At 32.9% G+C, this 23,706-nt stretch overlaps 1 protein-coding gene across 1 annotated transcript in view; it reads left to right on the forward strand.

Annotated features, from left to right (window-relative positions):
- Window positions 1-23,706, forward strand: part of CWC22 (CWC22 spliceosome associated protein homolog) — a 57,689-nt gene that overhangs the window by 20,210 nt on the left and 13,773 nt on the right. Inside the window, exons 3-13 of the mRNA XM_047084203.1 lie at window positions 1,017-1,084; window positions 3,017-3,127; window positions 6,047-6,292; window positions 9,632-9,760; window positions 11,281-11,449; window positions 11,829-11,882; window positions 13,677-13,812; window positions 13,906-14,112; window positions 14,205-14,267; window positions 18,405-18,509; window positions 19,894-19,975. Coding sequence (XP_046940159.1) covers window positions 1,017-1,084; window positions 3,017-3,127; window positions 6,047-6,292; window positions 9,632-9,760; window positions 11,281-11,449; window positions 11,829-11,882; window positions 13,677-13,812; window positions 13,906-14,112; window positions 14,205-14,267; window positions 18,405-18,509; window positions 19,894-19,975 — 1,370 coding nt within the window. The remainder of the gene's footprint in view (window positions 1-1,016; window positions 1,085-3,016; window positions 3,128-6,046; window positions 6,293-9,631; window positions 9,761-11,280; window positions 11,450-11,828; window positions 11,883-13,676; window positions 13,813-13,905; window positions 14,113-14,204; window positions 14,268-18,404; window positions 18,510-19,893; window positions 19,976-23,706) is intronic.

Genomic DNA, 23,706 nt, shown 5'->3' on the forward strand with positions numbered 1-23,706 from the left:
ATTTACATTTTCTTAGATTTCTAGGTGAAGGTACTTTAAAAAAACATACAATTTTTCTTTTCTTATAATTAGGTAGTTAAAATTATTTTAATTCTAAAAAAAACCAAAAAACTGGTCAACATGAATTTTCACCAGTAATGTAAAAAACTTACCTATTTACAGAGATAAATATTTTGGCTTTTTAACTATATTTGGATTTTGAAATTAGGATGTGTTCTCACTGGATAGTTCATATTTCTGACTCCTGTGACATGTCTCTTCAGTTTCATGTTACAGTGCAGTTACTTATTTGTATGTCTTTTTTTTTTCCAAAGGATTTGGCATAGGAGCTATGTCTCACAAATCGTGTTTTTCAAATCTTTAAAGTCTAACATAGTGCTATACATATCAGACTTTCAAATGTTTTCTGAAAATAAAAAAGAATTTTCATAAATATACTAGAGTTGGTTTCTTCTAGCTGTTTATTCAGATTTACTAACCTGGATTAAAGTGGTTTTATAAGTCAAAGTAGATCCAGGGAGGTAAGTGCAGTATTATAAGACTTCGATATAACCACAGAAGTGAGCTCTTTGTGCCAGAAGACCTCTGGCCCTTAGTCATGTTTTTCACCAAGAAAAAACTTTGGTCTTGTTTTTCACCAAGAGAAGGTCTTTATAAAAATGATACTCTATACATTTATAATTTATTGTATAGGAATAAAATATCAACTAAGTAACTTAGCATCACAAATTTGAGAATTATTTTCTTCTACCTTGAATTTTTCTTGTTTCAAAAAAGTGGTTGGTCCATAGTGAAACCAGAGATCTGCCACAGATATTTACCTTGGAGGCCCTGAAAATTTTCTTTTATCTTATGTACTATTTAGATAACATGTATTTTTCTTATGATTTAAAAAAATGTTTTGAAATAATTTGTACGGCACTTCTGTTTTTCTGAAAGACATATTTCATTTTCTGTGTGTTTTTATCATAATTTTTTAAATGTCCCCCCCCCCCTCTTTTTTTTCTCTTTGAAAGCATTCTTCTGGTCATGACAGAAGGGAAAACTATAATTCATATCAGAGGACCTCCTCTCCAGAAGACAGGTAAGTAATTTTATGTGCTTCTGCAATTTAAATTTTTTGTAATAAGTTTAAGAAATTATTTAGCTGTTAGGTTCCTAATTTTAGGGTGAACAATTTATTTTTGACAGTTTTCAGTATTATTTGAATAAGCTTGAGGACAAATCATTTTTGAATGACTGTTCTGGTAGTTTCTAGTAAATAATTCTAGATTTTATCTAATTTTGGAGGTGAGAAAGAATAATTTCAGCATATCAAAAAATTAAAGTTTTATAAATTGAAATGGATACTAAATGAAAGTTTATAAAATGGAAAACAGAGTTGAAATTATTTTGAAGTGTTGCTTTTGTTACCACTGTCCTATACATGGCTCTTAATAGATTTCACAATGCTTTTATGTGTATCATATCTTATAATTGTGTTAAGATCAAAGATCTAGAAATATTACTATTGTTTTAAGTTAACTATTTATTTTGAGAGAGAGCACACAAGTGGGAGAGACACAGAGAGAGAGGGAGAGACAGAGAATCCCATGCAGGTTCCGCCCTGTCAGTGAAGAACCCCATGGGGGGCTCGAATCCACGAAACGTGAGAGCATGACCTGAGCCGAAATCAGGAGTCACATGCTTAACTGAACCACCTAGGCACCCCGACAAATATTACTATTAATGTTCATCAGGCATTCATAGTAGTACTTTGATTATTTCACTTAGTGAACTATGACCATTGAAAATAATTTATGAAGGGAAAAGCATCCTCTAAACCTTCTTTCAGTTGTCTGATCTCTGCCTTACCCTGTATGTACTTTCTTATGCCACTCTGCTGTCTCTAAAAACTTTTGTTTCATTGACATCAAGTTAATTGTGATGGTTTGCAACTACTTAGTACTTTTCATCAATCATCTACTCTGTCTAAAAGAAAAAAAAACAACTCTCTGCATGTACTGATGCACACCTATATCTGTATGTATATAAATTACTTGTAGAGGTATACAATTGACCCCTAAACAGCCTGGGAGTTAGAGGCAGTGGTGCCCTCTGCAGTCAAAAATCTGCTTATAACTTTTAACTCCCCAAAAAGTGACTACTAATACTTTACTGTTGACCAGAAGCCTTACCAGCAACATAAACAGTCAACTAATATTTTGCATGTGTTATCTGTGTTACATACTGTATTTTTACAATAAAGTAAGCTGGCAAAAAAATGTTATTAATAAAATCATAAGGAAGAGAAACATATTTATAGTACTATGTTGTATTTATTGGAAAAAAAGCATGTATAGGTGAACCCTCACAATTCAAACCTGCAGTTGTTCAAGGGTTAACTATACATGAAATATGAATCACTATAATTACTGTGTATGTTACTATGTATGTTTATTATGTGTGTACATGTTTAACTTCTCTTAAGGTTCTCTGATTTTATTGTTTTAGGTTTAAGGCAGATCTTATACTGTCATCCTTGTTTGCTAATAATTTCAATCTGTTTGCACTGCTATTCGGTAAAGCAGATTCAAGAATAACAGCTGATGTTTTTTGGATGTCTGTTGGAGTGAGTTAAACTGTTCTTTATGGAGGCCAACCCATGACGTTGGTCTCATTTGTGGTTATTGCTTTGATAAAATGAGTCAACTAGGCAAACGAGTCATTTGCAGGGTGGCCTTTTTCATGCTAACTACATATGATATCCAGATATATAATCCTTTACTTGAGACAGTGTGAATCAGGATGACAGGTTTGGTTACGTGAACTCTAGTAGTTATTTTGTACACAAGCTGAAAGCTTCTATAGTCAAGACTAAATGAATGTCAACCTAATAAGCTGTTTGTTAAAAATAGTTTGATAAGACATTGTTCAGCCATAGAGTTACTTTAGCATTACCAGTATATGACTTTGCTAAGTATTTATAACAGTTGTTTTCATCTTATAACTTTGGTTTTCTTATTTTATGTGTTAGATATGCAGAACAAGACAGATCCCCTCGGGATAGAGATTGCATTGATTACAGCAGGTCGGACTATGAGCGTTCAAGAAGAGGACGATCTCATGATGGTAGCATGGAGTCGCGGTTAGTACTGGAAATTTTAACTATAGAAAAATCACACTCGTTTAAATTCTTTTTTACGCTTCATAATGAAAACAATAATAGCTAATTTTAAACGGATGTTCTTAGGTGCCAGGTTTCTAATAAAGACTTCATGTGGATTAACTCCTTATTGCAGTAAATATATGAAGTAGATACTATTGTGTATTTTATAGATGAAGAAACTGAGGCATAGAGAATTAAGTCATTTGTTTTTGTTTTAGAAGCAAGTCTGTGGCAAGTCCAGGTCTGTCTGACCCTGAGCCTAAGCTCTTATTCATGATATGATACTGTAGTGCATGAGGATGAGTTTTTGAGGTCCCTTACTGAATGAAAGTCATTGATACCATATGGATAGAGTGATCTCAGTTTACTTTGCTGCATGATGGCACTAGGACAGTGAGAGTGAAGCTGCCCGTCTAGTTTTTATCTAAATATATTCTTTCCTGAGCCTTTGGAGAATTTGACTACCCACCTTATTATTGGTCGTCCATGTTCAAAAACTTGTCTACCATATTTTATTGTTCACTGAGGTCTGTATCCTTTTGATATCTCCCTCGTATTACCCACTCCATGACTACCAAGACTATACCCCCATTAAAATTTTGATTAAATTCCTCTGCAGTTTGGAGCTAATCACGTTATGTGATATCTGCAGCCAAACTTTCCTTCTCACTACTTACTTTCTAATATACTATATCTAAAACCAAAATGTCAGATTAAATTAACCTCCAAAAGCCAGGCTCATCTGCTGTCACCTTAATGACACCCATTAAGAACAACGACTGCTGGGGCGCCTGGGTGGCGCAGTCGGTTAAGCGTCCGACTTCAGCCAGGTCACGATCTCGCGGTCCGTGAGTTCGAGCCCCGCGTCAGGCTCTGGGCTGATGGCTCGGAGCCTGGAGCCTGTTTCCGATTCTGTGTCTCCCTCTCTCTCTGCCCCTCACCCGTTCATGCTCTGTCTCTCTCTGTCCCAAAATAAATAAAAAACGTTGAAAAAAAAAAATTTTTAAAAAAAAAAAAAAGAACAACGACTGCCATCATAATTGGTGAGCTGGGCATTCTGCATACTTTGTCAAATACGGTTAAAACACTTAAAACTAGATACTATTTTTCACAGTTTACAAATTTTAAAAAGTGGGTTTGAAGGGATTAAGTTATTTACCTGAGGTTGCAGTTGCCTATCTGGTTGACAATGAAACTGGGATTTGAATTCAATTTTGACTCCAATGCCCATGTTTTTTTCCAAAATCTCTGACTATTGCTTCATTGTAACTGTTTTTGGTCCATTGTATGTACATAAGTCTCATTTGATCCGTACAACAATACTATGAAGTAAGCAGACTGTGTATTATGTAGAAATAAAAGCTAACAGTATGAAAGCATTGGAAGAGATGCTATTTAGTCTCAAAGAAGACTGACTCTATTACTTCTGCACTCCGAAGGTCCAAATATTAAAATTATAAAGATGCAAGTTTATCAGTCAGCTAGCAGTCTTACCTAGTGTTTCTCAAAAGAATCATAACCCTTGCCAGTAAATTCCTGCTGTAGCTGCTTTCTTGGAACATATCACACTCACAATAAGAAGCAACTCAGTTGCAAATCACTGCCTAGATTTCAGTGCACCTGGCTTTGTGACTAATTAACGTGTCTATTTGGAACCACTTTTCTTCCCTTCTGTTCACTGTCTCTCCGTGGATAGTGGTATACTTAAGTTTCAAAGCAGCTTCTCTGCATCTACCTGGCTAGGTGACTGCTTTCTCTTTGTGTGTAAGTTGTATTACTGTTTGTTAAGACAGACCATCTCAAATACACCCTTCCTAGATCTAGCTAAAATCTAGCCAGCAGTTTCCTGGTAATAGTGATAAATGAAACTTGTTTTTATTTACTATATTCATTTAACTCATGGTGCCCAAAGTGTGAGCAGAATGATCTGAGTTTCCCAGGTAGTATAGGTAAAAAATAACTAAGTGGACAAATTCTTCTCAGAAAAAATAGCAAAAAGCAGGTATTTACTATTTCCCATTAGTTCTTGGTAATTTCAGAGAATAATACCTTGATTGTTTTAAAAATGTTAGCCTAAGAATGGATACTCACTCACTGTTGCCCATTAGTTCTTGATCATTTCAGAGAATAATACCTTGACTGTTTTAAAATGTTAGCTTCAGAATGGATACTCAGCTACAAAAATGATAGCTTAAGAATGGGCACTTATAGGTAGAAAATAGTTGATTTTTTTTACACTGTCTCGAATAACCAGATGTTTCTGATATTCTGAGGTTTTAAATGCCACTTCTATGGAGGAATAATTTCAAATGTTACAGTTTTTTAAGATAATTTTACTTCTAAGTTGCCATTTGGAGATAAATTCTGGTTTCTTCTTTATACAGTTTATCATGTATGTCAGAGGCTAAATTGTCTTCTTAAAACACTATTTTCACGTCATTATCACACTCAAAAGCTACTAATGATTCCCCATCAACTCCAGTATAAAAAACTTGAAGTCTGTTCCTTGTCTTTAAAGATTTCATAGTCTGACTCAAATTCATCTTTCCAACTGCCATTATACATGATTCCTTATTGTTTCCTGACTATTCTGCTAATTAGCTTGAACATCCCTGCTCACTTTTCTAGTAGTTACTCTGTCTTCCACTAGTTGCAGAGTGCCCTGCTTCCTCCTCCACTTTCCTCTACTTGCCCCAGTGTAAATTCTGTCAAGCTTTGAAGACCTCTTTTAAGTTCTATCTTCTCTGTGAAGCACTTCCTCACCATTCCAAACCACTTTTCCTTATCTGAATTTGTGACCTGCAAATGGTCTTGCTCATTTGATATGTAGCTCATTTAAGAATGTAATTTATATGGTCTTTTCTCCGAAAAAAAAAAATTTTTTTTTAAATATTACAGAAGTAGGGACCGAGAAAAACGCAGAGAAAGAGAAAGAGATGCTGATCGTAAAAGGTCTCGGAAATCCCCATCTCCTGGGAGAAGAAGCCCAGAACAGTCAGTAACCCAGAATTCCCCTGCTCAGGATGAACCTACTGCAAAGAAGAAGAAAGATGAACTGGATCCTCTTCTTACTCGTACTGGTGGAGCATATATTCCTCCTGCAAAGCTCAGGATGATGCAAGAGCAGATTACAGATAAAAACAGGCATGTTAATATCACTAAGTGTACAAAGCGATGATACCCTTTCTGAAAAAAAATCAACTGTGGTCTAATTAACCTTGGCTATTGAGAGTTTACATTACCAGTCCAAAATGGTAGGGACCTCAAATTAGACTTCTCTTCTTTATTCCGTAAGCTCCTTTGGAGCTCTGCTTACTATTTGCCCTGGCATTAGCTCAACATTTTATTTTTTTGCATGAGTAAATCAAAGAGTTTAAGGAAAGATCTTTTATTTTTACTATTTTCAAACTATTCCTTTTATAGTTGTATGCATGCCTATTAGTAGTATCCATTTTTCATAGAGAGTCAAGAGCATTATTGATATTTTAGAGCTAAAATGGATCTTTCCAGTTATACCAAACCAAGAGTGGCAAACTTTTTCTGTGAAAGGCCAGGTAGTAAACATTTTAGGTTTTATGCGTTGTTCTGTCTGTTGCCGCTGCTCGACTCTGCTCTTTAATGCTGTGAATACAGCCATAGGTAATATGTAAACAAATGAATATGGCTTTGTTCTAGTTAATCTTTATTTATAAAAATGGACTATAGGATGCATTTGGGCCATGGATGTAGTTTGCCAACTCCTATACTAATCTATGACATGAAGTTGACAGTTTTCTCTACCCATACTTTTCTTAGACCATGCCATGTTAGACTATAATTTTTTGCTAAGGCAAACAGTCGAAATTCATATATGAACATACACCCTGAAAATACATATCTTCACTTCCCTTTTCAAAATAATTAAGACAAGAAGAACTATGTATGAAAATACAGCTAAGTTTTCAAGATGTTATTCTCTAGCAGAATGAGGTAATACAATCCAAGATTGAAATGATCACTCAGTTGCCAGTTAGGTAATAAAAAGATGGGATAGAGGGTAGCTACACTTTAAGAAAAACAGATTTCCAGGTGAGCCAGTAGTGTTCCCACATCTTTCATAGGTATTTTAATGGCAACTTGAAAGTACTTGAGAACCTTTTTATAAATGAAATCTAAAGTTACTTCATGAATTGGCTGGAAGTAGAAATGCCATTTATATCAAGTATAAATATTTGAGATAAAATTTGTAAAATTTATGAGCTAGAAAGGGACATTAGATGACATTAAATTTAAAACTAATTAGTAAGTTTCTCTGTATGTGTCATATTCCAGTACTTGCTGGCAATGCCTGCAGTGTTATGTTGGGAAGGGATTTGGAAAGGGCTTCTGTGGTCAGTAGGAGCTTCATGAGCATGTAAGCATTTTGCTCTCTGCTCTCCGAGGCAGTAGTAGCAACATTAGTGAGAAAGAGTCATGGTCCCCAATTCTGTCCAAAGCAATCCTAATTGTAAAAGACCAGAAACATTGTTATTAAGCCAAGTCTTACTTCCTTGTAAATAAAGTGGGTGGAGAAGAGTCCACAGTGTTTGCAATTTTACACAGATTCCTGGAAGATAACTTTATATACATTTTAAGTCTGTTCATAGGCAGGGGACAAGGAACAAGGAGAAGTAGAAGTCTCTAAAAGAAGCCTACAGACTTTGCTTTTAGTAGATAATAAGTCAGGTGAATTGTATTCTTAATTAGGCTTCTTAATTAGGAAGTACAGTTGTACTTGATTAGTTTTTTTCCAAGCTTTATATAGAGAGATTGATTGTGTATCAACAATCTTATTAATTAGGCTAGTTTTTAAGCCATTGATCTTCTTTCTCAAATAATAGCATACTAAAGGGATGAGGTTGGGGGCCATTGGGAGTGTTCTGCCCACCTCAGATGCAGGCATTTAGGGGATACATGATCTATACGGAATTTAAAAACAATATAATTAACTGCAGGTGAGTCCGCTTTTTGTCCTCAGTATCTTCTGAGGACAACGTCAGTGATGAAATAACTCTTCCGCACCAGGGCAGACTGCTCTCACCACCTCTGCCTTGGTAAGCCACTCCAGAACAGGGACTCGTAACCTACAGACCTTCTACCCATGGGTAGAATTTAGGCAATCTGTGAATGTAAATGGAAAGAAAAAAATTGCATCTTTATTATTCCTAATCTCTCACTAAAATTTGGCATTTCTTTATATTAGGAATGTAGGCAGTAGATCGTAGTATTAACAGACTATTTGTTGCAAATATCTCAAAATATTGTGTATGGCCATGCTAATTTGGAAATTAAAGAAGTGATTAGGCCCACCACCACCTTGTATTATTTAATGTGTTAAGCACATAGAGGGGCTCCTGAATGTCTCAGTCGGTTAAGCTTCCGACTTCAGCTCAGGTCATGGTCTTGCGGTTCATGAGTTTGAGCCTGGCATCGGGCCCTGTGCTGACACCTCAGAGCCCAGTGCCTGCTTCAGATTCTTTCAGATTCTTTCTGCCCCTCCTCTACTCGCCTTCTCTCTCCCTTTCCCAAAAATAAATATTTTTAAAAAAGACACACACATAGAATACTGTATCAAACTTTTTTTCTTTTCGTGCTTTGAAAACTATTTAAATATGATTGCTATCCTTTGTAGTCCTATATATTTATATATATTATTCCAAGAAGTCCATCAGCTTCACCAGACTGCCAGAGAAGTATAAGGAAGAAAAAAAAGATATGACTTTCTGCAGGTGAAATCATATTTCACAGAGAAATAAATGTAAAAACCATAAAATTTTAGAACTTTAAAAGAAAATAAACCCAATTAAGCTAAATTATTTGCCTGAGATCTAAGTTAAAAAACAGCCAATATAGCTGTGGGATTACTGCCTAAATGTAGAGATGTTCTTTAAAATACAACAGTCTTTCAGCCCTATGATTTCATGTGACCTTCCCTTTTCCTGTAAATTTTACCATTTCTTTATAGTTTAAAATATTTGCTTTTTTTCATGCTTTTATGAGAAAGGTCATAATAAAAATCTCCTTTTTATGGCTTATATTTGGATACTTCATATTATAATTTAAATTTTTTAAAACTGTCATTTTTAAATATTTTTTAAAGATAATTTAAAGTAAGTGAATGTTATAATGTAAAATAAATATGCATTGAATCTAATAAATGGATATTATGATTTGTAATGTACATGGATATAATAAAAAAACATTATTCTTACACAATTTTATTATATTATTAAAGAGAAGTGATCTATAGATGAGCATCATATGTACAGAACATCAAATATGGTTTAGGATATAATCTATGTATTTGTAGTCATATAGTCATATATTTTACTGCACTTTGAGGTCATTTGTGAATATAATGTTAAAAACAAAGGAACACTAAGTATTTTTTAAGTTCTTATTATAACCTCTTGTTATTGTAATCATTGTGTAAGTTTTCACTTTATTAAAATCAATTCTTTTTAGCTTAGCATACCAGAGGATGAGTTGGGAGGCCCTAAAGAAGTCAATCAATGGTCTTATCAACAAAGTCAACATTTCTAATATAGGTATTATTATTCAAGAACTTCTTCAAGAAAATATAGTTAGAGGAAGGTAAGCATCAACTATTTTATTTATAGTATTTCATAGCAATTTTTCAAAGGAACATAATATCCACATGGACAATAATCACTGATTCATTGTGCTGCTTTAATAGTAGTTGAGAATAATTATTTAAAATGCAGTTCTTGTAAAAATGTAAACTACTAACAAATAACTTGTGCTTCACTGTTAGAAATTGCATGGAGTTTTTGCTTTTTGAGAAGGTTTGATGTCACATACTGATTTTGGGGCAGATATTTGTTTACTGAATACTTCTAATTTAAACTCATGAGGAATAATGAATATTTTATTTTATTTTTATTATATTTATAATATTTATTTATTATTAAAATGTTATTATATAACGTTCATTTCTAATGAAAGCAAAGTGAGAATGGGAAAGAAATGAGAAAAATCAGTGGTAAATTTTAGAAAAGCAGAAGGGAGTGACAGTCATTTTCTCTGTGGTTTTAAATGGTCATGATTTTAAAAGGGTCAGGAAATAGAAATATTTCATATGCTATTTTTTATTTTAAAATCTGAGGGATGCTTTCCGATGTCATTTCACATGACCTTGATTTATCATCTCAAAAACATTGTGGGGAGGTCATATAAAGTAAGGTGTAGCATGTTGTGGGGATATAAAAGTTGACCAAGAGGCACCCACTGTCCTTAAAAGGTAGGTAGAGCTCTCCCGTTTTAGTCAGAAAGCAGCAGAAGCTTTATGGGTTGCTTAAGATCTCACAGTTTATAAGCTGGGTGTTCTTTTCTCATTTTCTACTCTGGTGATTCAGTTGTCAAAGTTAAACCTAATAACTGTTAAGATATTGTTTTCCTGCCTTTTGGCAATCGGGTAATTATTTGTCATTACATTGCTAAAAATAACTCTTCAGTTAGCTCACTTTGCATTTCTCCCCTTATCAAATGCGTATACAACCATGCTCACTTCGGAATGAGTTAGAAGTGGAACCTTATATTTTCCTGTCATTGTTTTAGCATTATTATTCTTGCAATGCTTTAACTGTGTCTGTCTCATAGCAGTATTCCAAATCTTCATTTTACTAACATAGGCTTAAAGATGGAAACCATCCAAATTTGTCTTTAATCACAGAATTAATTTTATATAAATGATGGGCTCACAGTGGAAATTCAACTTCTAATTTTAGTTTTTGATGCAGATCTTTTTTTCCTTCACTTTTTTGAAGATGTAAAACATATTAGTATAAAATGCTTTAAAAACTCAAATTCATGATTAGATCGAAGAGACATAAGCAAGGAAGAGAGGAATTTAGAGAAAAAAATTTTTTGAAGAAAATAATTGTAGACAAAGCTGTTTTAAAAAAAGCACAGATCCGAAGTTTTGTTTTTCAAAAGTTTTTGTTTATCAGTAAGACTAGATAAGGTGAGGAAGATTTAGTCCAGTTTTAGCTATTGTGTTTATTTACAGATGAGTCATATTGCTGGATTTTAAATGTTTTTTTTCTTTTGATTAATTTGGTGATTATTGACTCTTTTTTTTCTTTTTTAAACAGAGGCCTGCTGTCCAGATCTGTTTTGCAAGCACAGAGTGCTTCTCCGATCTTCACCCATGTTTATGCAGCATTAGTGGCAATTATCAACTCAAAATTTCCACAAATCGGGGAATTAATCCTCAAGAGGTTAATTCTTAATTTTCGAAAAGGCTATCGAAGAAATGATAAGGTATATATTATGGGCTTGTAAATTGCCTGCCACATAGGGACAGACTAATCTATTATCAACAGTGGTAAGCAATATTGATTGCTACATAGGAATTCCTTGCATTCCTTTCATGAGAACATTTTTTTGTTTTATTAAATATCCCTGGCGACTAATGATGAGCCACAGACACAATGGCTATAACTGCAGAATTGTAATTATTTAGCCAGAAACGGCACTATTTCACATGTAATAGTTTTTATCTTGTAACTTTCTGTACTATAAAAATTACGTTTGTGTGCTACATATTTTAAGTAGAGTGTGTAAGTGAGCTGGAGATTCAGTAGTTAACTGAAAATTGGTTTTAGTTTATAGATTTACTTTGTCTCTGTTCACTTTTCAGCAACTTTGTTTGACTGCTTCAAAATTTGTGGCACATCTTATTAACCAAAACGTGGTAAGTAATTTTTAATACTTGATGCCGTTCAGTGGCATTAGACTACATGCTTGATGCCACTTCATTGACACATCTCTATTTTTGTTTCGCCTTGTAGTCTTTCAGAAAAGTATCTTGGATGATATTTTAGTTTTAAAACTATAATAAACGTGTTTAACATTCTTAAATAAAAAGAGGAACACAGAACAGTATTTTATCACATTGATAATACTATATGTGGTTATTCAACTATAAATTATTCCTTCAAAGAATATAATTTAATCATATTTATAAGACAATAAAGTTGATATTTCTTCTACTCTTTTCTCCTGTACCTGTTGTTTTGAGAACCTCGTGCTGATATTCTATTCTATAAGAAATTCTTTTCTCTGCAACTACATAGTATATAAAGTCATATATTCTTAGAATCAGTTTATAAAATATAAATTTTAAGTAATTCTAAGTAATTTTAATCTGTTTTAAATGTAAATAGTTTTGTCTTTTTATTGTTCAGATTTTATGATTATTTTGTATTCATCCATTGATCTATTTGAGAGGGTTTTTTTTAATTTAATTTCTGTTTAAACTTGAAAATAATAAAATTGCTCTTATTAGCACTCAAAGGTTTCTTTCTACATATAAGATGAAGAATTTTGAAGTCACACTTAATCTTATTTATCTACCATTAATATTTTAATTCTTTCCTACATGAAATGCTTTCCAGTGTTCACTCTTAGAAATCTATTAGATTTTAACCTAATGAGTTAAATTACTACAATGCTAACCTGCTTCTTAAGACCATGGAGACTTAATTTCACGTGCCTATAACAGAACAGATAGTAAGTTTTAGTTTTGATTGTATATTAACTACACTCATTTTGAAGATATTTTTGGCATTGCTACAAAACAGTTAAAATGTTAAATATTTTAGATTCTCAATTATGGTACAGGGCAATATTTTCTAATCACTGATATAAGACTGTTAAGACGTGTTTTTGATATTGTGCTCAATGGAAAGAATATTTTCCTAAGAGTTAGACCGTTTCCCTCCCCATCTCAAAGAAGGATCCAACCTTAGAAAGGCATATAGACAGTGTCTTAAAAGTGCCTCCTGGTACATTTTCTTTTCACAGCAAAGCTTCTCAGGAGAATTTTATTCCCACCCTTCCTGGCATTATTTAGAAGTACTAAGTTTCAAACGTGACCAGTGTAAATAACTTGATTTAGTTAAAAAAAAAAAATAGAGGGAAGTATTCCAAAAGTGTCCTTGAGTACCAGAAACAGTTAAGATATTTTTGGATAAAATTATTCATATAATTTATGAACTATTTGCTAAATAACAGAGTGGCTGATAGAATGACCTGGGAAATGGCTGTAAAGACTTGTGGTTGTGAAGAAGGGTATTAGAAAAAATAATAGTATTACTATTCTTCACATAGTGATTGTAAAAAATTAGTACATAATTTTTAGCTTATATTTGGAAGTTAATTATGGCATTTCCTATAAACATATCGTTTGATACATGTAGTGTGTAAGAAGAATTATTTCTTCTGGAGATAAATCAAATAGTTGTATTCAGTATAATTCAGATTTTTGGAACAATCATCTGGAAATTTTTAACAGATGCCTAATGAAAGTAAAAAAAAATTGTATCCCATATTTGGAGTATTTCTATATGCATTATAAAACTTTGCTCATCAAATGTATAATATTGCTGCAAAAACAAGATTTGCTAATTTTTTAAATTACTGTTAATAGTAGGTTAATGTATTGAAAAGTATTTTCTCTATTCCATATGTCTTCATTCTGTTTAAGGCACATGAAGTTTTATGCCTAGAGATGCTCACTTTGCTCCTGGAAAGACCAACTGACGATAGTGTTGAAGTAGCTATTGGTTTTCTCAAGGAATGTGGCCTTAAATTAACACAGGTGTCACCAAGAGGAATCAATGGCAAGTATATGCTCTCAGTTTGATATCGAGCTTTGGCTTGAGTATTATATTTTTTGCTTATTTTCCTGTTTTTTTCTTTGATTTTAACTTTAGCTATATTTGAGCGCCTCCGAAATATTCTCCATGAGTCTGAAATTGATAAAAGAGTTCAGTATATGATTGAAGTGATGTTTGCTGTACGGAAGGATGGATTTAAGGACCACCCTGTTATCCTAGAAGGACTTGATTTAGTAGAAGAAGATGATCAGTTCACTCATATGCTTCCTCTGGAGGACGACTATAATCCAGAAGATGTTCTTAGTGAGTCAGGGGTTGGGGGAGATTTGGGACGTGGGACACCAACAAATGTAAGTATAGAAAATAAACACTATTTTTTAATTTCTTTTTTTAAGATGTTTTCAAGATGGATCCTAATTTCATGGAGAATGAAGAGAAGTACAAAGCTATTAAGAAAGGTAGGTAGAATTTTATAGTCTATTTTGGATTAGTAGAAGCAATTCATGTAGCTCTATAATACTAATAGAAAGGTTTAGATCACTGACCTGATGAAATCTCTGCTCTTATGAAGCCATTTTCTTCACTTTTTTCCCCATGCATTAGTATTCTGCCTAGTGCTTGTTGGTGGTATTACTTCATTCTAAATTATTTACCTCTTTGTCCCTCTCCTCTTTCCCTGTGTTTAAATTATACAGCCCTTAAGTCTTATTCCTCTTAAGAAATATCCATATATTACTAATGGCCTTTATTTTATTTACTACCACTTAAGAATTACTGGTGGCTTTCATTTTAACTTCACTGCCACCTAAGAATTAGTACTTAAGTTTACCCCTGATTTAATGATCAACTGAATGCTATTCTTTTATTATAAAGTGCTGTACTTTATTATTTCTTGAGAGCAGATTGATATCCTGATAAAATCAATAATTCCAGACAGGGTATCAATGGTCAATAAATTGATAAATTGATTATTATTATCATTTGTATGTTGCCGATGTATTGTAAACACTAACTTTGGACAGACTTTGGTTTGTATTTTGTCTGCCTTTACAAGCTAAGTGACCTAGAACAAGTTACAAAACTTGTTTGATGTAAATGTTACTTGTTTAAGGATAAATAAAGTGTAGAGCCAGTATTTAGGCAATGTTTTTTTTTTCACATTTGTTATCATTTTTCTTCTAAAGCTAATATTCAGAATTACCTATATAATTATATTATAATTACAATTTTATGAGTTCCATTTCCCTCAAGCTGTGATTTTGTGTGAGAAGTACTTACTGTTCTGAAATCTCTCAGGAAGCAAGCAGGCAGCCTAGAGCTCTGTCACTGCCTGCATTTCCTATTTTAGTCATTTGGAAGTAGAATGAAATAGCAAGTAAAGTGTAAGCAGCTTCACATTTCTATACGCTATTCTACAAATCTGGTTCAATAAATAGATTTCTCTACCAGGTTCCTAGGGGCATTTCACTGCAACGGCCAGATTCCTTTTGCTATTATAATTTAGTTTCTAAACATGGAGAATTCCTTGGACCCATTTTGCCTTCTTTTCTTATGAACTTGCTTTTCTACAGTATCCCTCAAAGATGCAAAATGGATTTATGGAATTTTTACCATACCTGTTGTTTTTTTTGTTATTGTTTGTTTTTTTTTAACTTGGGAACTCTCCATCCGTTTCTTTACTATATCAGCAGTTGGGCAGTGCCAGGAAAGTGGTACTTTCTTTAATTGTAGCACTTTCTTAAACTCTTTGAACTCAAGATCCCTTTCTACTCTCAATGACTACTTTATGAGACAAAAGAAATTTAAGAAAAATGGCATGTTTCATATATTTTGTACAATTTAATATCTGACTTAATAGGAAATGGATTTTCATATTGTTTGTGTTCAGTCTATTGCAATAGGTTGTTTGGATGTATAGGAAAAAAATTTCGCCTCACAGATGATATGTGGTTGGAAAAGAGAAGTATTTTAATAGCCTTTTCAGATAATGTGTATATTCTTCCTTAAGAGTATGCCTGTATTTAAAAGCTAATAGTTTTGGGTGGTTTTTTTTTTTTTTAATGTTTATTTATTTTGAGAGAGAGAGAGTGTGCAAGATGGGGAGGAGCAGAGAGAGAAGGAGAAATAGAAGGAGAGAATTCCAAGCAGGCTCCATGCTGTGGGCACAGAACCCAAAGTGGGGCTCAGTCACATGAACCATAAGATCATGACCTGACCCGAAATCAAGAATCGGACACTTAATTGACTAAGTTACCCAGGTGCCCCCAAAAGCTGATAGTTTCTTAAAGATTAATTGAAATGTGAAACCTGAAACAGTATTCATGAATTTTCATACTCTGTTACACTAAAATCCCCTGGCATATCACTTTGAATGGATCTTTTACCCATGCATGATTTCGTAACATGCTCCACTGATCATTTGGGAAATAGCAATTCATGCAGTTATGCATATCTTCCAAGTGTTAACATGTTAACATTATCAAAATTAAATTAGCACAGTATCAAGAAATCACATTTATTAATATTGCTACCTGTCTTACCAGAGAACTCTGAGTATTGGGAAACTGTCAAGCTCACAAGAATGGATACGAGTTTTCTGAAACTCTAATTTTCTCTTGAGAATTCTGATTTTATCATGGGGGTAAATATTTTTAATTGTTTTCCTTGAAGTGACAGTCTCACTTTGTTTATATTTGAGAAAATGTCTGACAAAATGCCTAACAACTAACGTCAGCCATTCTGTCAAGTAAAAATGAAAAATGTAGCGAATTCCCATGGCAGGTCAAGCACTCACAAAGGTGCTTTTCTCTAAGATAACCATCACCATTGTGCATCTGTCTTTAACAGAAGGGCCGTACATGAACTTCATGTTTTGTTGTTCATGCCTATATATGCCTACACATAAGGACTGAGATTTAATGAAATGAAATGCCCTTCCTCTTCAAGGGCATTCTTAAGTCAGACTGGCTTTTTAAAACCTCCTGCAAGAGCATGGCAGTAAAGGGCACAGTGACTGGTGCAGTTTGGTGCCTTGATTTGTGCTCAGGTTGCAGTGGTTTCAACCCCCATTGCTTTTGGACCACTGTAGATGTCAGCACAGTGAAAAGGCAGATAATGTCTTTGTATTGTTATGAAAACAATTTTGACCTCGCAGACCACCTGACAGGCCTCACTGACCCCTGAGGGACTCACAGAGCATACTTTGAAACCACTGCTTCATTCAGTTAATGAAATCCAATTGTCATTGCCTAAGTGATTTCAGTAAGTAGATTCTAAAGTGGAGAGATGAGGAGAGGATGATGTAAACGACTAGACAATTCATTTGACCTTCATTCTTTCATAAAATGTTCTAGAACTGGCATAAAAAAAATGGCCACAGCAGGAAGTGGGCACAGCTTTAGTAATTAGCACCTTAGAGTGACCCAGGTGCACTTGTGTTTTAGGTCTTACAGCATTTGGGAAAACAGCAGGAGTGCCTGTCTTCCTACTATTGAATGCTAAATAGTTTCCTCTCTTAAAAGTCTGTCTAAGCCACATTATGTAATAGGAAACTAGACACATTAGATTATTACTTGAAGTCACATTTGTTAGAAGTATTCTTGGGATTTGTGTGGCAGCTAAGGATTGAATGACACCTCTTCATTTTAATAAAATGATTTATTTTTTAAGATAGGAAGTTTTCTGCTAATATTAAGTGTTATATGTAGCTCCTGATTTATAGTGCTCAGTTAAATATAAGAAAGTAGAATTTTCCTAAAAATAAGTTCACCCCAAAACTTTATATTAAAATCTCTGATTGTACTAGAAATGCAAAAGTGAAGTATTAGCCAGGTTTGTAAAATCTTTTATCTGATTAATAGAGGACACCATTGGGCAAAATACAATTTTAGTTTTTGTCATTTGTTAACTATTAATATGGTGACTGGACCCACGTATTGTCTGATTTACATCACTGTTTTCATTTCCTTCTGAAGGTGAGTTGTATTTTAAGATGCAATTTTCCAGTGAAGCGCTTATCTTACTAGTTTTTTATTTAAGGCTTTTAAACTTCTGTTTCTGTTTACATATGGAAAGTCTTTAGATTAATTGTGATGTTCTATTTAAGTATACATAAGAATAAAAATCTCATCACTGTTTATTTAAAGTAAACACTAAATTATGCAATTATTTTTTCTTCGTTCTTCATCTTTCACAAAACATTCTTACCCTAAATTCTTTTTTTCTAGATCTAGCCTTAGCTTTTTATAGTAGACGATCTCTTTTTTGATGCTGAACTATTATTTTGACTCCAGTGTACCTGTTTCCATTCATAATTTATTTTTCCAGTGGTCTTGCTGTTTTGGAAAACCTTCATCTACTATTTCTTTGTTCTTTTCATCCCTTCCTTATTTTATGACCATTTTCTAGCTGGCAGAAGAATGATACATACGGCTCTCTGACCACCTAGGCAATAACATAGGCCTGGGTGATCATCTTTGTTGGGTGGTAAACTGGAACAACACTATGGATTTCGGCCAACTGAGAATTATCTTCTCAGAATGAGATTCATGTGTATCACTTGCTCACTGATATTTTCCTATACTTTGTTCTGGTAGAAATTCTTGATGAAGGAGATAGTGACTCAAACACAGACCAAGATGCTGGAAGTAGTGAAGAGGAAGAGGAGGAAGAGGAGGAAGAGGGAGAAGAAGATGAAGAAGGTAAAAGTGTAGCTCATTCAAATAATACTGTAAAGTATTCTGAAATTAAATTAATTTTAATGTAATCCTCTAAAATAAATTAGGATTGTTCATTAAATTTATTTATTATTTATGTATTATATTATTTAATTTATTAAACTAACATTATCCTCTAAAATTAATTAATAAATTAATTCTAATGTAATCCTCTAAAATAAAATCTGTGGAGGCCTGGGAATTGCTACTGGCATCTGGTAGCTGGAGGCTAGGGATGCTGTTAAACATACTACAAGTCACAAGACTGCCCCCCAGGACAGATTATTATCTAGCCAGTAATGTCAGTATTACTAAGGTTGAAAACTCTGCTCTAAAAGTATTAAACAAGGAAATCATTTTTTTAATATCAGCATATTTTTAATTTGACATTTTATGCATGTGACTATAAACTGTGAAAAAGATGCATTCATGTTGAGTGCATGTGATTTCTGCAACCCTGGCATGAATGTGACACATGAAAGTGATGAGATATTTTCTATTCATTTTGGCAAAATAGAGTGGGGAGGCCAGAAGCTGTGTTTGCACAGAGCAGGCATGATCTTCTTTAGCTTTGATTGCTTTATTTCACAGAAAAGTAAGCTCAGAACTTTAGTTTGGTTAAGTCTCAGTTAAAACACCAGAACGTACATACACTGGTCATTATTTACTTATATTACATACTTGAAAATATTAAAAGTATGTCTTTTCCTTCTAAGACACAATGCATTTTAGCTCTGTCTTGAAGTGTAATTAGTTTTCTACACCATATTTTATAAAAGTAAATTCAATTTTTCCAGTGTCTTTCTTATTTAAAATGTTTCCTAACTACCTGTGTACTACATTTACTTCAGAATTTTTGTTTCATGTGAAAATACTGTTCAAATAAAAACTATTAAATATTTCTAAGAGAAGTTTCCATGAATTAGATAAGAGAAAATTTTGATAAATACACATATTTAAAATGGACCCATCCAGTCTGTCATGATAATCCAGTGTTCTCTGAAACTGAATTTCTACCTGTAAATTACAGTTCTTCCAAATTGTCATGTTTATAACTCTAGAAATAATATCTTAGCAAACAATACTATGAGCGCTGCCTTTTATAGTGTCTAAATGAGCAAGTGGCACAGAAACAAAAATAATATTTCTGGCTTGATTCTGGACTTCTTTGAACTGACACAAGTTATTAAAATACTCTAAGATATGACAAGAGACTAGAAATGGTTACTTTGAACTCCGCAGAAAAGAGTAGTATTATTATTAAACTAGATTCTAAATATTTATGAAAAATTATTATGTAGAGATACATGTACATTTCTTCACATTTATCTTTGTAGTTTTGTAATTGGTTATGTTTAATTTCTTTCAGGACAAAAAGTAACTATTCATGACAAAACAGAAATCAATCTAGTCTCATTTCGTCGTACAATTTATCTTGCTATTCAGTCAAGGTAAGATACTGTAGCTCTGTTGATCCTTGCTTTTCACAGGAGATGGAAAAGAAGATGAAATTTTTAGTATCTGATAACAGAAAACTAGATACCATTTCAGGGATTCTCAAACTACCTGCCCAACTTCATAGATCCCTACTGTTGGTTCTTTGATTCAAAAGAAAATTATCTTTTCTTATTTGGAAGGTCTATTCATGTTACATAATTAAACAGAGTTCTTTTAACTGTCATTCCTCATAGTTAAATATAACTAATAAAAACCTGAAAACAACTCTATATTATAGAGCTGGCACAGTATATAATTGTGTAGTAGAAATTTAGTATTTTTTTAATTTGGTTTCTAATTCTGATTCTAAGCAGAGAAACACTGTTATGATAACTTTTGGATACTGATTTGCCATGCGGATGGAAATGAATATAAATGGAAATAGGAATTAGGAGGTTTTGAGGACCCTTTGAAGTAATGTTAAGTAAGAACTACTATGATGTCATACGAATATCCTATTCCCTTTGAAGGCTGAGTTTGGTTTTGAAGAGAAATAAATGAAATATGAAATGCTTAGTACATCTGTTGTTTTTTATGCGAATCAACCTATTGATTTAATGGGCACAGTGTTTACATTTTACACTGGAGGATGAATGTTTTCTCAGTTTTGTTTTCTTACTAGGTTTTGTATATTTCCATTTCATATGATGTAATAGCAAAAATGATTCATACGTAGGAGTCATCCTGTTTTTATTCTGTCTGAAAACTTTTTGGCTTAGATTCATCTTCAGAAAGAAAAATGTTAAAAAGCAAAACATTGGCTAGAAATATTTTTGGTTTGTCCTTACCTATTTCTTTGCCTCTCAAATGAAAGAAAAACTATTAAATATTTTTTCATACAAACTTAAAATAGAAAATGAGGAGTTTTTGTTACAGATAAAAATTCTTAGAGTTTGACCTTTCATTTATCCTTTTTTACAAATTCAACAGTAATCACTTGTAAACAGTAGATTCACTGCTTTAATATTGCTGTTAACATTAATTTTGAAAGAGTTACAGTGGAGCTCTTTGAATAATTATTTAAATAAAACTGTTTTTTTAGCTTACCAAACCTTGATAATCCTTGAATCACATGAAATATTTGAACAAGGAAGCATTAGGTCACAGTCACAATTACAGAGTGGTAAGAACTCTAGTAACAGCAATACTGTATTATATGTTAGTATTTGTTAAGAGTTTTGAGCCCCCAAATGCCAAGTAAAAATAATTTATTTATAACAAAATTTGCATATAACAAAATGTACTTAATTAAAAGCTCATACAAATTTTAGGAAATAACCACACAGACTTTAGCAGAAAGGTGTTTAAAGGACATGGTTGAGGGATTCATGTAATGGGATCCTGAAACATAAAGTTATCAAATAAATATCACTCTAGAACAATAAATGCTATTGTTGGTCATTAAAACAACAAAGCGATTTACTTTGGTTTTTTTCCCAAATCAACAGTACTCAGTACTAATGATTTTAGTGAGATACATATAAACATCGGTGGGAATTTAAAGGGATACACTGTCTGCGGAAAGCCTTTTGGTAACGTGAATCAGGGGCTTAGTGTCCATGCCGTTAGACAATCCTTTTTCATTATATTTCTTAAAGAAATACATACTGACAGAGAATTACAGAGAGAATTGTTCAGTATGGAAAAAAAAAGAGACCATCTTGTCCAATACAAATAACAAAATATCCAGTTTATGCCACCATTGAAAATCAGGCTAGTGGGGAATTGTTACTGATTTGGGCAAGTGGTCTGACTTAATGTTCAGTGGGGAAAAAACTGTATACTGGATAGTACTGTACCAGTAGTATTTTCTTCACTGTTTCAATAGGTAGGCAGATTCTAGAAGTAGTATAGAACATCTCAACAGTGGTTGTCTTGAGAGGAAATTGGATTATAGACTTTTCGTGTCTACTTTTTCCAGTTTTTTTTAGTCTTACATTGATAGTAAACCAATCTATACGAAATATAAATTAAGAATGGAATATAACTCATCAAGTCAGATGGCAGTGAGGGCATCATACAGTTTGCTTTCGGAAATCTTGTAAACAAAACTGAGGTCGGACAGCTGAACTGTGTGGTGATTTTATTGTTTTTATTTCTTTCCTTTTAGACTTGTTGACTGATCTCACCAGCACTCTTTTTATCATCTTGTTACTATCCTGGTTTCTAAATGACCCTCTCTCATTGACACAAAACATAAAACAACACCATTGCTTTTGTTATTGAAAAGTAGACATTCCTGTTTATTCTTGCTTTCAAATGATGTTCCACTCTGATTTTGCATTTTTGAAGCTGTAGCATTAGAAGGAGGTGGGACTGTCGTTGCCCATCAGAGTTTCTTAGGTTGGAAACATCAACAAAACCATTTGTAAACACAGCTTGAAAACTAGTATCATGTGAAATCTTTTTTTCTGTACCCTTCCCTCAATACTTATTTGTGTTAAACCTGAAATTCATTTGATTTAGCAACCTAAGATAACTGAAATATCAAACTTAGTTCATTTAATATTCACGTTTAGTGTAACTTCAAAACAATCTTGATATGGGGAGTCACCAAATACTTTTAAAATAAAGCAAGAAGGAAAAGAGACTATCATACAGTTAATTTTCTCCCTGGTACTTACTAGATAAAAGGACAGTTGTAAAATATTTTCCTTGACTACTTATTTTTCAGAAATTTCATAGGTTTATTCCTGCATACTAATTCTGTTTCTTGAGGAAAATTAAAACTAGAAAAGAAAACAGTGACTTTCAAAATACTTTTTGGTAATACTGCTATATTCTTGAAGTTTATCAACTGTAGTTTAATATTTTAATCTTAGTGCTAGATATTTAATATTTCCCATTGCAAAAGCTCTTTTTGATATATTTCTTTTTTCTTTATAGTTTTTTTCTTAATTCCATTACATTGTACCATCCAGTTATTACTCTGTTGTGCTTATGAAGCTCAATAAGTATCAGAAACTAAGGAATACAAAGGAATTATAAAACTAAATTCATAATCATTCTGATTATTTTATCCTGATGTTATCAAAAGAAAAAAGGTTGAACATTCTGCAAAAAGTACAAATATATTAGCATTATTCCTAAGTTGAATTCACATTGAATTTGATAATTCTCTTAAGCATATTAGAATTATTTTTACTGCAACTTATATGGCATAAAAGCAGTTTTTTTCCTTGTAAGTGATTTTGGTTATTTACTATTTTTATACTTAGTTTTTGAAAATGTAACACAAAAGTACTGTGTTTGAGTACGAATCAAGATAACTTGTAAATGTGGTGATTAAGCCCTAGATGTCATGATGGGCTCTGGAGCATCTTTATCTCTTCCTGACTTGGGTCAGAGATAAGTGCAAGTAGTTAGCAGTGTAATAAAATTTGTCCACTTTCTATCTATATGTTTGCCTGTTCTGGGCATTTTATATAAATGGAATCCTACTGTATGTGGTCTTTTATATCTGACTTTTTCCACTTAGCATAATTCAGAGTTCATCCATGTTGTAGTATGTCTCAATACTTCGTTCTTTGTAGAATTAAGAGCTATGTCTTTTGTTTATACACAATAGAGTACTATGAAGTTACTGTAAAAAACTTATTTAAAACAATTATTAAAGTAAGATCCTTTTTTATAAAACATAGTTCAACTATGCTGCAAGTTTTTAACCTATTGTGTCTGTTTTATC

This window comes from Lynx rufus, unplaced genomic scaffold (assembly GCF_022079265.1).
Source record: "Lynx rufus isolate CCGP_SWC_20201006 ecotype Redwood Valley unplaced genomic scaffold, mLynRuf1.p SCAF_2, whole genome shotgun sequence".
NCBI lineage: Eukaryota > Metazoa > Chordata > Mammalia > Carnivora > Felidae > Lynx > Lynx rufus.